This window comes from Papio anubis, chromosome X (assembly GCF_008728515.1).
Source record: "Papio anubis isolate 15944 chromosome X, Panubis1.0, whole genome shotgun sequence".
In the NCBI taxonomy this organism is placed as follows: Eukaryota; Metazoa; Chordata; class Mammalia; order Primates; family Cercopithecidae; genus Papio; species Papio anubis.
The window spans coordinates 90,681,102-90,699,603 of NC_044996.1; the positions used below are offsets into that span (position 1 = coordinate 90,681,102).

Sequence of the window (18,502 nt, forward strand, 5' to 3'; positions counted from 1 at the left end):
ATTATTTCATTTGGGGAAGCAATGTACCTAACTAAAAGATGGCAGCCGGGCACAGCGGCTTACTCCTGTAATCCCAATACTCTGGGAAGCCGAGGCAGGTGGATCACTTGAAGTCAGGAGTTTGAAACCAGCCTGGCCAACATAGTGAAACCCCACCCCTACTAAAATACAAAAATTAGCTGGGTGTGGTGGCGCGTGCCTGTAGTCCCAGCTACTTCAGAGGCTGAGGCATGAGAATCACCTGAACCCAGGAGGTGAAGGTTGCAGTGAGCCGAGACTGCGCCACTGCACTCCAGCCTGGGCAACAGAGTGAGACTCCGTCTCAATAAATACATAAATAAAATAAAAGATGACATTTCTGAATCTCCCTTGTAGGTACATATGATTGTGTGACTAGATTCTGGACAGTGAGATATGAATGAGTGCTGTATGTGGTTTTCAGAAGTCTGCTAAAATATTCTGTTGGCTGAAATGTGGATGTGATGGCTAGAGTTTAAATGGCCATATTAGACCATGAGGTAACCTTTTAAAGATAACAAAGCAACAAGCTAGATGGAGCCTGAGTCTCTGATTTTACCATACAGCCAAGTCTTAGAGGATCTATCTCCAAACTTCTATTATTTGAGGAAAAAAAAAAAAGTCTTATTTAAGCTACTCCATTTTGGGTTTAATCCTAGACAATATGATACTCTACTGTATTTCATTAAGTTGCTGCATCAGATGTACATCTTTAATCCACTGTTAGGTATTTGAAATGTTCCTATTGTTTGCTATTATTTATAATGCAGCATTAGTCATATTTTTAAAATTTTCCCTCTAAAACCACATATACTTTTGGTATTTTCTTAGGATATCTTGCCAAAAAGGAATCATCACCACATCAAAGGGTAAGAAAAATTTTGTAATACTATTTTTGCCAGATCCCTTGTCAGAAAGGACCGATTTGGAGCTTTCAGCAATATGCAAAGTATATTTCAGCAATATGCTGACAATAGCCCTGTTATTTTTTGCATTTGAATGGTACATAATAGTACCTTAAAATGTATTTTTGATAGCTGTACAGGCAATGCATTTTTTTCTACTTCAGGATCTACTTTGTGTATCACCTCATGCATTCTCCCCTACTTGAAAGGAAGCTCCCTAATGAGGCTGAAGCAAAGCCAGTGCATCTTTGATTTCCCTAGTATATTAGTTTTTATTTCTGTGTAACAAATTACACTAAAACTGAATGGCTTAAAACAATAAGCATTTATCATTTCACAGTTTCTGCAGGTCAGGAAACTAGGTGAGGCTTAGCTGAGTGTCTCTGCCTCAAGGATTCAAGACCTTCCTGGCAATCAAGGTGTTGGCTGGGGCTCTGGTCTCATCTGAAGGTTATACTGAGGGAGGATCTGCTTCCAAGCTCACTTATGTGGTTATTGGAAGAATTCAACAACCTTGTGAGCTACTGGACCGAGGGTCTCAGCTTCTTGCTAGTTGTTGGTCAGAGGCCATCCTCAGTTCCTCAGTTCTTAATGCTGAACATGCAAGAAAAGGTAAGCTAGACAGAAGCCACAGTCTTTTTGTAACCTAATGTAAGTGACATCTCATCATTTTTGCAAAATTCTGTTTGTCAGAAGAGAGTCATTAATCCAGTCTACACTTAAGGGGAAGGGAAAATACAAATGCATGGAGACTGCCTATCACAACTACTGAGGGTCCTGGAGTAAGCATTTGTTTTAATTTGTAAACTGTCAAGTAAAATTTGGATATTAAACAGAGGTGATCATTTAGATTGTTTACCTACTCTAACTTTTACATGTGTCATACATTATTTGTCCTTTTGGTGTTTTTTTCCTATATAAATTTATTTTAATAAATATATTAATTATATATTTTAAATAACCACTCTGTTATAACAATTTTAAGTTGAAATTTCTACTTGATGATCATGTGGAATACTTGCAATGTGTGGTTTGCCAAGTCTATTTAGAATGACTGATGTTCATAAGTTATGATCAGCCTGAAATTTTCATTTGTGGTAAAGTTATTTTGAGGTTTGGGGATCAAACCTTATTTGTCTCATCAAGCTAGACAGCACAGCATCCTTTTCTGTATTTTGAAATAGTACAATACAGGATTAACTCTTCTTGAAACAGTTGGAAAAAATTCATCAGGGTCTATTTGTGACACAAAGAGATGTGGAATTCCTTAGTAACATTTTCATATAATCTTCATTTGCTAATGATTATTCATATTCTTCAGCTGCAGTGTCCAACATGGCAGCCACTAGTCACATCTGGCTATATTAATTTAAATTTAATTAAAATTAAATAAAAAATTATTTGCTTAGTTTTGTTAGCCACATTTCAAGTGTTCAATAGCCACATGTGCTGAGTGGCTACCATAGTGAACAGCACAGATTAGAAAATTTCCATTTCCATCATCACAGAGACCTCTACTGGACAGTGCTGTCTTAGAGCAAGTTTGTATGGAAGGTACAGGTGAGGCTGGCTTGGAATCAGAACTGGGTTTAAGTGCCAACTACGCTCTTCACTAATTTGTGACACTGGATAAATCACAACCTTGTTGATGCTCAGTTGCCTTATCTATAAAACTGTGCTACTACCTTTCCTATCCATTTCACAAGATTCTTGGGAAGAACAAAAAAGACAATGTATGAGAAACTAATGTGAGAACTATAAAATATATTCACAAGACAGAATTATTATAAGTTTAGAGAGATTTTTGATTAAAGTACAAATTGGTCTCTTCATACAAAATAAAGAAATAACAATACCCATTTCATAGGGCTGCTGTGACAGTTAAGTGAGTGAATACATGTCACAACAATTAGATCCTATGCCTGGCACGTCTTAACAGATCAGTAAATATTATTTGCTATTCTTGTTGTAGGCATTCAGCCACTCAATATTAAGGACATATACAGGCCTGAAAGTAAGCTTAAGGAGTTACCCATTTCAATCCCTCACTTTTTCAGAAAATGACAATATAGTTTTGCATTGCTTAATGATGATATGTTCTGGGAAATGGGTCATTAGACAATTTTGTTATTGTGCAAACATCATAGAGTATACTTATACAAACCTAGGTGGTATAGCCTAGTACACACCTAGGCTATATAATATAGCCTATCACTCCTAGGCTACAAACCTGTACAGCATGTGACTGTACTCAATATTGTAGGCAATTATAACACAATGGCAGGTAATGTGTCATGCTACAATGTTAGATGGCTACAATGCCACTAGGCAATAGGAATTTTTCAGCTCCATTATAGTCTTAGGAAGCTACCATCATATATGTGATCTGTTTAACCAAAATGTCATTATGTGGCGCACAACTGTATATGTTCAAGAGTCTGAGATTCTACATCAGCTATCTATTCTAATGCTTGTGGCAAGCTATTTCCTCCTTTCTTTATAAATTTTAAATAACTATTTAATTATTTTCTTTATCTACACTCACCATTGAGTTGATCTCATCCAATGTCAAAACTAAATTTGAATCTGTAGCTCAACCTCTCCTCTGAGTTTGACACTCATGCATCATACTCATATTCATACTCATACTCAGCAACTCCATCTGTGTATTGCAGGTATCTCAAGCTTACCATACCATGTGCAAAACTCCCAAGCCTTGTTTTCTTCCTTAAGCCAGGTTCTCCCTCAACATTCTCAGTTTCAGGCAGCTTCATTAATCCAGTTGCTCTAGCCAAAAACGTTGAAGTTATCTGATTCCTCTTTCTCCTATACACTTCATTAAGAAACCCTGTTGATGTGGCATTAGAAACTTAGCAAGAATCCTACCACTTCTCATCACTTCCTCTGGTACCATTCTGACCCAAGCCAAGCCACCATCATCTCTCACTTATTACTTTAATAGTTGTATTAGTCAAGGTTCTCCAGAGGGACAGAAACAACAGGAGATACACACACACACGTACTCCCCTGTGTATATGTGTATACACACATACATATGCTCCCTCATGTGTGTATATATGCTCCCCCCACACACGGGGGAGCACATTAGGGAAAATTGGCTCATACAGTTACAAGGTAAAGTCCCACAATAGGCTATCTGCAAGGTGGGGAAAGACAGAAGCCAGGAGCATGGCTCAGTCTAAGTGTGAAAGCCTCAAAACCAGGGAAGCTGACAGTGCAGCCCTCAGCCTAAGGTCAAAGGGTCAAGAGCCCCCTGGGAAGCCGCTGGTGCAAGTTCTAGAGTCCAAAGGCCAAAGAACCTGGAGTCTGATGTCCCAGGGCAGGAGGAAAGGAAGCCAAGCATCGGGCATTGCATGGGAAGCAAGAGAACAAGCAGATTCAGTAAACAAGCTGCTTTTATCCCCCTTCTTCTGCCTGCTTTGTTCTAGCAGTACTGGCAGCCGACTGGATGGTGCCCACCCACACTGAAGGCGTCTTCCTCTCCCAGTCCACTGACTCAAGTGTCAATCTCTCCTGGAAACACCCTCACAGACACACCCAGAAACAATACTTTAACAGATAGCTAGGCATCCCTCAATCCAGTCAAGTTGATACCTAATATTACGTATCACAATAGCTTCTTCACTGGTCTCCCTGCTTTTACTCTTATCTCCAAATTGTCTATTCTTTAGCTGTGATCTTTTTTAAAAAGTAAGTCTGATCACATCACCCCTCTGCTCATAACTTTCTAGTGGCTTTCCCATCTTACTGGTAGTAAACACAAACATCCTTACAATTGATTAAAGGGTCCTACACAGTCTTCTCTCCCACCCCATGTCTATCTAATTCCTCACCTTAATCTCCTATTCTTCTTACCACTCTTACCTCCACATTGGCCTTGCTGCTGCCTCTCTAATATTCTGAGGATCCTCCCACCTCAGGGACTTTGTACTTGCTGTTTTCTCTGCCTAAAATGTCTTTTTTTTTTTTAACGTGCTATACACATGGCTCTCACATTTTATTCAGTTCTTTGTTCAGATGTCATCTCATGTTAGAGGCTATCTCTGATCTCCCTAACTAAATAAATCCCTGTTTTAGTTTCTCTGATGGTTAATTTTACATGTTGACTTGACTAGGCTGCAAGGTGCCCAGATTAAATATCTAGTGAAATATTATTTTAGGTGTGTCTGTCAGGGTGTTTTTAGATGAGACTAACATTTGAATGGGTAGACCGAGTAAAGCAATTGCCCTCTCTAATGTGGGTGGGCCTTATCCAGTCAGCTGAAGGCCTGAATAAACAAAAAGGCTGACTCTCCCATTAGTAAGAGGGAATTTCTCCTGCCTGACTGCCTTGAGCCAGGACATCAGTCTTTTCCTGCATTCAGACTTGAACTGAAACACTGGTTCCTTCTGAGTCTCAAGCCTGCCAGGTTTTGAACTGGAACTTATATTATCAGTTCTCCTGGTTCTCTGGCCATTGGACTCAGACTGTAACTACATCATTGGCTCTCCTGGGTCTTTAACTTGCTGACTGCAGATCTTTGGACTTCTCAGCCTCCAGAATCATGTCAGCCAATTTCTAATACATTTTTACACACACACACACACACACACACACCCACCCTATTGGTTCTGTTTCACTGGAGAACCCTGATTAATATAATTTCCTATCGCTTCTCTAACAAATTACCACAAACTTAGTGGCTTAAAACAATAAAAATTAATTATGTTATAGTTCTGGATATCAGAAGTCTGATGTGGGTTTCACTGGGCTAAAATATAGACGTCAGCAGGGCTCTGTTTCTTTCTTGAGACTCTAGGTAAGAATCAGTTTCCTTGCCTTTTCCAGCTTCTAGTGTGATTGCTCACATTTCTTGGCTCATGGCCCCCTACCTCCATCTTCAAAGCAAAGAACAGCAAATTGAGTCTTTCTCACAGCAAGTCATTCTGACATTGACTCTCTTACCTCCCTCTCCCACATTTAAAGGGCCCTTATGATTACATTAGACCATTTGGATAAACCTGGATGATCTCCTTATGTTGGGGGCAGCTGATTAGTGGCCTAAATTCCATCTGCAACCTGACTTCCTCATTGCCATGCAACATATTCATAGGTCCAGGGATTAGGATGTAATCCTCCATGGGGCCATTATTCTGCCTGCCCCAGCCCCTTCCCACATTACTGCTTAAGTTTTCTTCATATATCTCTTTCCTAATATATTATGTTTACTTAATTGGTTGTCTGTCTCCTCTTCCTAGAATATGAACTCCATGAGTACAAGGGCTTTATTTTGTTCACTCTCATATCCTGGGCTTCAAAAACAGTGTCTGAAACATAGTAAGTATTGAAAAAATATCTTTTGACTAAATTAATGAGGCCAGAAATTCTGTTAGTGAGGGTTACAGGAGGGCCCTAACCACTTCTTGCTTTATAATCAAGAGTCAGGAATTTGAGCAGGAAATATTAAACTGGCCTATGCAAGGCACTGTTGGGAGAGACCTAAAAATGTTATAAAGTTACACACTTTCTCCCTCCTATTTTTATTAATAAATGGCCCCAGAGAAGTAGAGGCTATAACTGCTTACAGAAACCTAATTCAGGGACAAAACTTCTAAATATTAAAAAACTGTTTAGGTTTGACCTAAATCCTTCAAGCTGGAGGGGTTTTTGCTTTGTTTTCCTGGTGACTGCTTTGTACTGCCTACTGTGATAAGGCTTCCTATGCTCCAGTAAAACCAGGAGTAAGATAGGTTCACGAGCATTTGCTTTACTATTTCAAAGTAGCCAAATAGTGGTAATCTCACAGTGAGGTACCACATCTGGGTGCACCTCATACTCTCCACTCTGAATAGGCCCTTACATTCAGGAAGGCCATATAACTTCAAGGTTAAGATTAAGTACATGAGCTCCGGAGTTACACTGAATTCAAATCCCAGCTTTGCCATTACTACAGTAACTATTAGCAAGTTTCTTATTCTCTCTGAGACCAGTTTCCCCATCTTCAAAATGGAGACAGTGATAGTACTTATGCCATGGGGTTCTTGTGAAGATTAACTGAAATAATCCTTATAAAGCACTGACACTTGGTAAGTACTCAACTAAAGGATAGCACCGTTTTCATTTGGCAATCCACCTAACTCTTCTTGGTATCCTATTGAGTTAGCAAATAAAGCTGGATGAAACTGCAACAAGCTAGGTCGTCCCGATACAAATCAGTACCCATAGTCTCTTTATATTAGCAAGGGTTTCCACATGAACATATTACTTACGAAACACAAGCTTCCCAGGCATTGCTTTTGTCTACAACAGTGCTTCTCAAACTTACAGATCACTTTGAGAATCAGTGGTTTAAAACATATATATCATACTTGGTATAATGCCTTCACTTCATTATTGCCAAAGTGGTGAACACATGTTTTTCCCATACTTGTTTCCATGTCTACATTTCCTCTTTTCTTCCCTAAAGCAGTGGTTTCCAAAGTGTAGTCCCTGGACCAGCAGGATCAGCATCATCTGGCAACATGTGAGGAGTGTAGATTCATGAGCCTCACCCCAGACCTGCTGAATCTGACACTTTTGGGGTGGGGCAGCAATCTGTTTTAATAAGCCCCCCTCCAAGTGATTCTGATGCATGCTCAAGTTTGAGACCCACTGCCCTATCCTACTGACATAGTTAACACGGCCTATAAAAAGCATTATTTCATTGTATCATTTCATCTCTAATTTTGATTTCTATTCTCCATCTGTTTCTGTGTGCATGCCTTCACCATCCACCTGATTCCACTTCTGTTTCAAAGTGACTGCATCTTTGGATAAATAGATATCTCAAAACTCTTTTGCCTTCAGTGACAAAGACAGCTATCTGGCCATCACCATAAGAAGGATTAAGTCTAATCAGAACCTTATTTGTCTAAACTTTCAAAACATCCATGTCCAAGTTATAACTATAATCTGAGCAGGGATTGAATGAACTAAGGGCAAATAGGATAAAGATATAACTTTATGATTTTTCTGGGCTCATCTAATTTAATGTCTCTATATGTATCAATATCTATCCACCTTAAAAAGAACACATTCAAGTAGTGTGAATGTCTGATTTAGAAGTGAATCCCACTTCATTACTAGTCACAGAATATACCCCTGTTCAATGACTCTTTTCACTTTCCTGAACTCTTTTCATTTTCCTAGATGCTAATAGGATAAAGACTCTGGAATACTTAAATCTCTCCTTCTGCAGAAGATTAACACAGCTATTGATAGAAATACTCCCATAAAATTGTTTTACAAGTTGAGAATTTTAGTCTACATAATGCAGGTCATGTAGCAAAAAAAAAAAAAAAAAAAAAAACATGTTTTTTGCTGCTCAGTGAAAACTCTACTTATCCCTCAACTGGGACTATTAAACTGAGGTGAGAAAAGGTGAGAGACCAGTGGTTTAGAAGAAGTTCCTTTATGACATGGAGAAGGAGAAATGGGATGAGTCTACTGTCAACGGTGCTGTAGATTCCCTAAATGGTTCTGTCTTCTATTTTCCTGCAAATGGAAACTGAAAAGGTTAGGGCTTTGTGATATCAAACTCCATTTCTCACAGTTCACCGTGCTTCATTTTTTCCTTAGGGGACAAAATTAAAGCCAACTGCCAGCTTGAAAAAGGTTTTAATACTGCTTGATAGAATAATGAAGGTACATCTCATTAAGTGTTATGGAAATTACACCTAATTAACCACTCCTGGACCTCATAAATCCTATTCCCCCCCCCCCCCCTACTTTTTATGCATTCCTTCTCCAGCTGCATCCTGAATAGACTTTCAATACACTTCAGGCATGGATTACTACCAGAGTTTCCCCAGCTGCCATCAGTCAGTACATATGGTCTAGCTTAACTTTCTTTCAAAATTGCTTTCACATAATTCCCTTGCTCAAAGGCCCACAATGCTTTCCTATATCCTATCACATTTAGATGTCTTATATCTGAATTCTTCTGGCTCGCTTTAAGGCCATAATCTGGCTACATTCTTCCCATCCAACTTTATTTTGTGCCTTCCCAACCAGAAGGTCCCCTTCACCTAGGATAACTGTGAAATTCCTTTACTGTTTCTTAGGACAAAGTTGAAGAAACAGGGAAAAGAAAAACAGACACTGAAATCCCTAACAGCAAAAGTTTATTTACAATTGAAGTTAAGGAATATTTTTAATGCATGCTGAGAAAACAGTAATACTCCAAACTTACAGGTTACTTACTGTCTGATAAGGAATACAAGATGATGCTGAGAAAGGCTTTGGCAAACACAACTATTGGAACCAGGTTGCCAGTACATTTAAACACTATTAGAACCTTGTTATCAGAAAACTTACATATCACCTACTTTTATGTAACACCAACTTCATGAACAATTCATCTTCTAACTCCTCAATGGCTATTGAAGTTAATAGCACTCAGGGTTTAACATTAAGACTAGGGAGTAGAGAAGAAATACAGAAGCAATAAGCATCACAACATTTCAGAGCCTACATATATGAATACAACATTAATTAGGAAACTTTTAATTTTTGTGTGAAACAACATTCATCAATGTTTAGCGCATGAGAAGACACTGCTTTGGTCCATCCACTCTTTCCAGCTTTTCAAAGTGTTTCCTGGCATTGCGGATGTTGATCAGAGTAGCTGCAGAAGCTGAGGGTGGGGGCGGAAACACCCAACAGAATTAAGTATGGGCAGCCTAAGGAATGTCTGACTAGTAAAACAAATAAACAAAAGAGAGCCAAATCCCTCAATGTATGTCAGAGAACATACAGGAATAGGAGGTCCCAAGTTATCAAGGTTTAATTTTTCTGAATAAGCAGAAGATTTATTCATATTCTAAACACAAAATTTCCAAAATAAATTTCCAAAATCTTTTGGTTTGGAGCTAACAACATAAAACCCATAAATTTATGTTATATTTTAATATTAACTTAAAGTAGCAAAAGCCAATGGATGAGAAATTAATTTAAACTCTGGGACCATCCTGAAAAATACTGCAAGAACCTTTATTTCAATGGTTGTGATAGTCATGGTTATTATGGTATGGAAGCATCAAACACCCCTTCATGACCATAACAGAAATATGAGAATATGGTACATAGGAATATGCAATGACATATAAAATAGTTTGTCATTTAATAGTTTAAGAGCTTAGATTGACTAGTCTTTTAAAAATCTATACCAGATGCAGCATAAATCATGTATTTGGGTTCTCTTTTCTTTAAAATTCTTGGATTTAGTGACTTGCTTTTTGAAGTTCCCATGAAGAAAAACGTAATACACTAGAGGGTAAATTATTTTTAAGCTTTAAAATATAAGTGTATTAAATAAAAACTATTTACCACTAGTACTAAAATAGTTTTTTTTTATTGTGGTAAAGTATACATTACACAAAGTTTATCATTTAAATTATTTTTAAGCATACAGTTCATTGGGATTAAGTGCCCTCACATTGTTGTGCAATCATCTCCACTATAAAACAGCTTTTAAGTATCTAATAAGGTACTACCTCTGGGACAATTGTTTAAAGAATATGTGGCTTTGAAGCTAGGTCAGCTAAGTTTAAACTTACGAATGGATGGATCAGACATCACAACCATCACATAAGTGTTGGATGTAAAGATGTCAATGAAAGCAGCGAAGTTAGAGTTCCTGACTTCCATACTCTGGAAAGAGGCAGCCAGCTTGCTATAGGAAAAAGAAGAAAAGTGGTTAAAGAATGAAATAATAACACTGTAACAAGCTCTTATCATTTATGTTAAACATCTTTTTTATAGCATTATACCTCAATTCACCACTTCATTAAGATTGTTAATCACTAACTCTATTTTTTCCAAGGAAACTCTTATACTGAATTTAACATGTTTTGAAAAGTAACTGGGACAAAAGTGGGCTAGGACTTGATTTTTAAAAATTTTTCAATTTCAATTTATTTTTTTATGAGTCAGAGTCTCGCTCTGTCACCCAGGCTGGAGTGCAGTGGTGCCATCATGGCTCACTGCAGCCTTGAAATCCTGGCTCAAGTCTTAGGCTCCTGCCTAAGCCTCCCAAGTAGCTGCGACTACAGAGGTGCATGCCACCAAGTGCTCTGCCTAAAGCACTTGAAACTGACTGTGAAATGAAAATTGGCTTAGACCTAGATCCATGTTTAAAATCATTTTCAGAAGATTTCTTCAACATTTAATAAGCATCTTAAGTTGATATTTCCTTATCATTGAGATTAAAGCCTACATCTTTTCAGTGTTACATTTAAATTCAAGAAATGACCTTTTTTCTTTGAAAACAAACAAGGCAACTATATTTGCTTGTCATTGGCTATTTCTTCTTCAAAATGTTAGCATAAACATTCCAGAAAGTCTCAAAGTGTGCTAAGGCATAGAGAGTAAGCTTACTCCTGCTGTTCTGGAATCAAACTTTTATCAGAGTAAGGATTTTGATTATTAAATCTTTGCTAAATTATGGTGTTCAGCCATTCCTTTTTCCTAGATTCGCAATGCTATGATTCAAATTTTATTTAACAATGGCTGACACAACATGATTAAACATTTCTAGACTGTCTTTTCTGTACCATTTCTGAATCAGTACTTCACTATTTTAATTCAGTTAAATACTAAATACTTAAAGTAGTAGTTTTAGACTAAATTTTGGTATTCAGTAAGGCAAATGCTCCTTCCTTCTTCTTTTTCAAAACTCTCTTGGATATTCTGTTTCTTCCCAAATAGTATCAATCATCTCAAAAAGATATTCTGTTTGGATATTTTTCATATGCTTCTGTACCAGCTGAGTTTGCATTAAAGGACAAGGACCTGCACTTCAGTCAACTGGAGGCCCCTTAGAATTTAGCTTTCTCTTTGATTGAAGGAACTATTCTGAATATAGAAGTACAGTTAACTATAGTTACTTGAACTTCTAAAAAATGACAATAATTTTTTCAAGAGATAAACAGATCATTCATACAAGATCTCTTACCTGCAGCTCAGCTTGAACTGCTTAATAATGTTGCTTATTTTCTCAAATCTATGGGCATCACGCTGCTCTTTACACTGATAGTGAGAAATTACCTATGAAAAAGAATATTGTCCTTTGAATCCATGCAAAATAGTCATATCATCCTCTGCTACTCCTCAAAGCAGACATTTGTCAGTCCCTTGGTCACTGGTTTTTAGGGTAGAGTAGACTTGGCACCTGGCTTATTGTCTCTTTTCCTCTGTCCTGTATCTTACCAACATTCTGTGTGATTTCAACATCCATTCAGATGGCCCATCTAGTACCGTTTGGTTATAATTTTATTAAATCATTTACGTATTGCCTATTTTGGTTCACTGCTATTTTTTCTAACTTTTATCACTAAATATTCATTTTATTTCAATATTTCACATGATAGTCTTCGATTTTTAAAAAGTACAAATCAAAAAGAAAAACATAAAAATTCCTAGCTTTTCTTGAGGTATACTTCACGTGTTTAATTTTTAAAAAGCCCAAGCTAACCAAATAGCTTTTGGAATTATATTTTAAAAGCTTAACTGGTTGATTCCAATCCCTGAGGACTATTTACAAATGAACTTATGCAGGATGGACATCCACACCAGCTGAAAATACTTTTTCTAACTTTTTCAGATTTTAATAAAACCACACAAGTATTACCTATAGGCTGAATATACAGATGCAGAGTGTCTAGTAGGAAGCAAAACTGAGTCACTCACCAGAAGAAAACTCACAGGGAAATTCCATGAGACAATGTGAAAATTTCAAAACATAATTTCTATACCAGTGGAAGAACAAATCCCCCTTGCTTGACTTCACCCCGCTCAGTGAAAATGTTCAGTCACATCTAAACTTGGTCTCAAGAGAAACAAAAACTACCTGTTACTATTAGTGAGGAACAGGGAGCTTATATTAGGTTAACCTCTACAACCATGTGTGGCAGACATAGTAGGGGAATACTGCTGAAGCAGGTTTCGGTCCTGCCACGTACATCAAGACAGAATAGCTTTCTTGCTCATGGTTACTCACACTAGCAGGAAAAACAGGCTCAGGGTAGCACAATTCCAAGCAAGTGACCTCTGTCAGTGGGCTGAGACAGAAAGATACTCTAATTAGGACTCCTTGCCCCATCTATACCAGCTAGAAGGATGGCTCCCAAATACTCTCGGGGTTACAAATAATATTTCCACAAAGGAAGAGGGGAAAATTGTACTTTAGATTCTCTGCCCTGTTGCTATAGTAGCAAAAGGAATCAATATTTAATAGTTTGCCAGCTAAATGCCAAGGCTTGCTAGGTGCTCAATGTTCCTGTGTCCCATTTTCATCTGCACAATAAATCTACGATCTAGATATTTGTAGAAGGAAAACAAGCCCCTAGAGATTAAGTATTGTTTCTAACATCACCAAGCATTGGCAGGGCCCAGAAACAAATTATTTACTGGGAAAGGCTCTTAGAGTTACATTTACCAAGGCTAATTAGCAATTACTTATGCAGTGTGTTGTGACATCTTAAATTAGTTTCTGTTATTGCTATTTTTAAAATGTATTTACAAATACAATACTGGTTTTTGCATCCCCCTTTCAGGGTTATACAAACAGTAGGCTCTAATATAGTTGCTAAGCTCAATTTACAAGAAAAATAGAAATACCAACATGCTTCTTTCCCTCTCCACTTCTTCATGTGAACTCCTAATTATGTCACTGAGATGACCATAACGTTTCTTCTACATTAAAAGTTTTCAATGAGTCTTTTAGAGAAAAGGATAGGATGTGAGTTTTCTCAAAAGGAAAATATGCCACATTTCATAATAAAAGTCCACAGGAAATAGGAATCCTTTAACATAAATGAACAGTTATTAGCATAAATAATCTGAACTCTCTTTTTTTTTTTTTGAGACAGAGTTTCACTCTTGTTGCCCAGGCTGGAGTGCAATGGCACAATCTCGGCTCACCACAACCTCCATCCTACCTCAGCCTCCTGAATAGCTGGGATTATAGGCATGTGCCACCACACCTGGCTAATTTTGTATTTTTTAGTAGAGATGGGGTTTCTCCATGTTGGTCAGGCTGGTCTCAAAATCCTGACCTCAGGTGATCCACCCACCTCGGCCTCCCAAAGTGATGGGATTACAGGTGTGAGCCACCGCACCCAGCCAATAATCTGAACTCACTAATAAGAAATACCTGCAAAAATCTAATTTCATTAACTTCTAAAGAGCTACACACCAAAGGGCTTCCTTCTTTCAGGTCACTTGCTGACAATGCTATTTTATAAATAAGGCTGTACATGCTGAAGTTGACAAGAGGGAAAAAGGTTCTTCGTGAAAGTAGTGACATGCTGTTCTCTGTTGCTGAAAACAAAGAAGGTACAGTGTGAAGTACATCTGCAAAGCAGAAAGTTCTTACCAGAAAAGTAGCTCTCTCAAACAGAAGTACTTCATCAGCTTCAATAATTTCAGCAAAGTTCCTTAGGTTCATTTCCAGCTGCTGAACATTGGGAATCAGCTGATAAACTATGCTGGACCAAGCCTAACAGAACAGAAACACAGTGTACTATTATTAACAGCTAGTCAGTCCCAGACCTTTGAAATTAGTAAGTACACTATAACATGTGGACAGCAAAATATGATGATAATCCAGTCCCAAACAAATACTGACATTAAATATGATATAACACAAATGAAATGAGAAAATGAAGCTAGCATCTGATTTTTATCCTTGAGTTGAATTTTTTTTTAAGTTCAAACACTTTTGTAAAATGCTGGAGAAACTTATTTCCATTGATAATTGAAAGCAAACAAATATTTAATGCCATCATGTTGCCTTAGGAAAAAAGTTGAAAAATATGATCTACTCTGTTAAAAAGCTCCTAATCTAGTCACAAATATTTAAGCCCAACAGTGTAGATTTCTCTAAAGATCAGAACCTAATTATGCTATATTTAACATATACCTAAGAATCAATTTAATGAAAATAGCAGAGCCACATAGACAAATGGCCCCTCCCCTCAATAGAATAATATACCATTAAAAGATAAACTAGTGGCATTATCATTCCCAAAGGTTTGTTGTTATCTGCATAAGTTATTGATCCAATTGAATTCAAAATGGTCTACTGTGTTTTTGCCTAAAACTGACTTCATCCAGGAGTATGACTAATGTAAGCAGTTGAAATTAACCACACTCTCCCTCTATTCTTATAGGCTCTTTTATTTGTATTTTCATTATAATACTTCCTTCACTCTGACTCCAATTTGTCTGGTAAAGTGTACTTTGTTCTTCTCTCCCCTACAAGAGGGCAGGAACCTGGTCTTAGTCATTTGTGTATCCAACAGCATCAAGCAGGTATGTAATGAGTGCTTGTTGAATAAAACTTAATATAAAAATTTAAGTCAGCTCTATGCAACATTGATGTAAGAGATAGAAGTGCCATGTCTCTGTTCCAATTAGTTTTATTACTTAGGCATGAGGGTTCAGGTTCCAAGTTCCCAGGTCGGTGTTAATGTCACTGCTGAATTTACCTTGGAGAAGGCACCAAAGCTAACCACAGCAGAGACATTGTCACTCACAGCAGTGTTGTGATTAGCCAATTGTCTTTGGTCGTGTTATGTATTGCCATCCTTCACACCGCAGTTGGTTCTTATCAGTGCGTCATGTCCATCCTTATTCACGGTTACCTGTTCTATGGGAATAAGGCTTTGAGAGAAATTCGGCCCATATTAATCTAGAACAGTATTTCCTAGACAGGTATCTCAAAATGATCTGTTATTAGAGTGAGGCTAGGTCAACATAATATTGGGGAAAATGAATTAGTTAAAAAAAAAAAGCAATGGCTATTTTAAAGTCCAATGGTTTTTCTCCTTGCCACGTCAGGTTTCTGTGCTTCTGGTTGTAGATACTTGTCAGATGCCGTTGATACTGAGGCTCTAGCTACCAGTGACAGAGAAGGGTGCTTTCCTACCCAGAGTCAGACTTGTCAATGGATACCAGAAGCAGTCTGAAGGAAAGGGCTAACTATAGGAGGATCCAAAAGGACCTAGTCCTTCAAATAACCAGATCAGTAGGAAAAAGGGAGGAATCAGAATAAGGAGCCTATGTGCCAATAAGGTAATTTCAGCTTCATCCATAACAAAGCTATTGTTGTAACCTCCATAATAAGTGTAAGCAGTGTGGTATCCATTCCAGAAATGGGAACAGTACTTCTGGTTGAAAGAATGCTCATCTCCAATTTGGCATGAAAGTTGAAGCTATTATACCATATGCTAGGCATAACATGTCTGATTCTAAGATTCCTTCTCCAATCTCTTTCCTAAATATTGTCATTTTATTGCCATCCAAACTTAGGCAGACTAACTTATATCATGTAGAAGTACCTGAATACTAGATACAACTCCAATCAGCATTGAGACCACAACAGGTCAAAATGGATGATGGCCAGTAAGTGAAACCTTTGCTATCACAAAGACCAGTACCAAATTAATCATCACCAAACTGGCTAATTCAGTGTGACTCAGTAGCTATGTCGACCCAATCTAAAATCAAAACCCAAGTCTCTTAAGTTTGATATTCTTCAAACAATTTGTTGCAGATTATTTTTCTTTTTAGTACAACAAATCTAGATGGCTATGAAATAGTTTAAAATCTTTCAGTTTTGTTAACATCCTTCTAGGTTTTTTTTCATGCTCTTAAAATGAGGGAACTCAGGGAGACATACACACCTTATAGAGGGTTTCATCCCAGATAGATGTTCGGAAACAAGAACATTCCAATGGGCGAGACAAACGCCTCAAATCTTCTTCTCGCTCTTTAAAAATCTAAATTAAAAAGCCCAACATACTGATCAACATATAATAGTTCTCATATTTCAAGCTAAGATGTAGTTATTTTATCATATTTTAACCAGGAGCTTTTTGTTCCTTTCTAAGAGGAATTTTAAGTATGTCTATTTCACAAACTAGGATGGCAGAAATTGTTTCAGGTCAGGTCTAAAAGTGCAATAGCTAGAATTCTTCAGGCCTATCCTGCTTATGCTGAATACTCACTATGAGCACTATGTTTATAAATAAAGCTTATCATACAGAGGAGTCTTAATAAAATACATCGAACACTCCAAATCACCAAATCTGGGTCATTTTAAGATAGTTATACACATACCAAGAATATATAAATGAAAATATTTTAACCCTTGTATATATTTTTCTCAGACACATATATACATATGGAAAAATATCTATATAAACATATATACACTGATATTTTCCCAGGAGTCAGTGGATTATTGTTAAATATGTACATACACACTGGGATGGCTAATTTTATGTGTCAAGTTAGCTAGGCCATGATACCCAGACATTTGGTTAAACACCAATATGTATGTTGTTGCAAAGGCAGTTTTTAGTTAAGATTAACATTTGAATCAGTAGACTCTCAGTAAAGTAGTTCATTCTGTATAATGTGGGTGGGCCTCATCTAATCAGATGAAGGCCTTAAGAGAAAAAGCCTGACATTTCCCCAAGAAAAAAGAATTTTGCTTCCAGATTGCTTTCTAACCTGAACCACAAAATTAACTCCACATTAACTCTTCCACGGGTCTCCAGTCTGTCAGCCTGCCCTGCAAATTTTGAACTTGCTAGTCTCTACAATTAGTTGAGAAAGTTTCTTAAAATCAATCTCAGTCTTTCTCAATCTCTCTCCCTAAACACACACACACACACACGTACACACATATGTATGTATGTATATGTATATTCACATATTCTATTAATTCTGTTATTCTGGAGAACCCTAACACAGACTTTAGTACTGAGAGTGATTCTAGAGAATAATCTTAAGGATGAGTTTTCTAAATTGGTTCTGGGGTTGGTTCTCTAATCTGATTAGATTTAAAGGCCCTAATGACTCTCTTTCCAGTAGAAAACAGAGTACTGATAATCTATAGTGTGATGTGGCAGCAGAGATACACAAAATACCACCACTGGATATTCCTAATAAAATAGTTTTAAGAGGCAAGGTTCCAGGTGACCACATACAAAATTTTGAACATTTTTGTCAAAATAACAAATATGAGATTGGCTGGCTAATCCTAAGTGTGCTGAACAAAGGAGAGAAAGGATGAGCTCAGAGATCTGAATTATCAGTGTAAGTACTTTGTAAATGACCAGAAAGTTTCTATGACTGCCCTGAAAAAAACCTCTTAACCCCTATAGCTGCAGAGCTGAGACTGATGAAAACCAAACTCAGAATCTCATCCTTTAAGTGGATGAATTACAATGCAAACTGAATTCACAACCTCACAGGGCATCTGCTAATAAAGTGAGGGCATTGACCAAGAAGAAGTAGGATTCTAAATTTTGGAATGGAGGTTATTTGGGAAGATCCTAATGAAGCTGGCAAAATTGAACCCTTAAATTCTCAGTCGTCTTTGCCAGTAGAAGCAGCCACTCATCCATATCTTAGATTAACTCTATTTGGCCTGAGAAAACTGCAATGGTCTCCTCTGAGGTATCTGCCATGCAAGACACTACTGATTCACCCCCACTACCCCTCTTTGCTTCTAGACCTATAACTAGTT

The 18,502-nt window shown here is 37.4% G+C and overlaps 1 protein-coding gene across 2 annotated transcripts in view; it reads right to left on the reverse strand.

Annotated features, from left to right (window-relative positions):
• Positions 1–9,069: 9,069 nt before the first annotated feature.
• Positions 9,070–18,502, reverse strand: part of RRAGB (Ras related GTP binding B) — a 44,431-nt gene continuing 34,998 nt past the window's right edge. For both annotated transcript variants that reach the window (XM_021932759.2, XM_021932760.2), the window contains 5 exons: positions 16,650–16,745; positions 14,339–14,461; positions 11,918–12,009; positions 10,521–10,636; positions 9,070–9,598 (listed from right to left, as the gene is read on the reverse strand). In XM_021932759.2, coding sequence (XP_021788451.1) covers positions 9,501–9,598; positions 10,521–10,636; positions 11,918–12,009; positions 14,339–14,461; positions 16,650–16,745 — 525 coding nt within the window. In that variant the 3' untranslated portion in view covers positions 9,070–9,500. The remainder of the gene's footprint in view (positions 9,599–10,520; positions 10,637–11,917; positions 12,010–14,338; positions 14,462–16,649; positions 16,746–18,502) is intronic.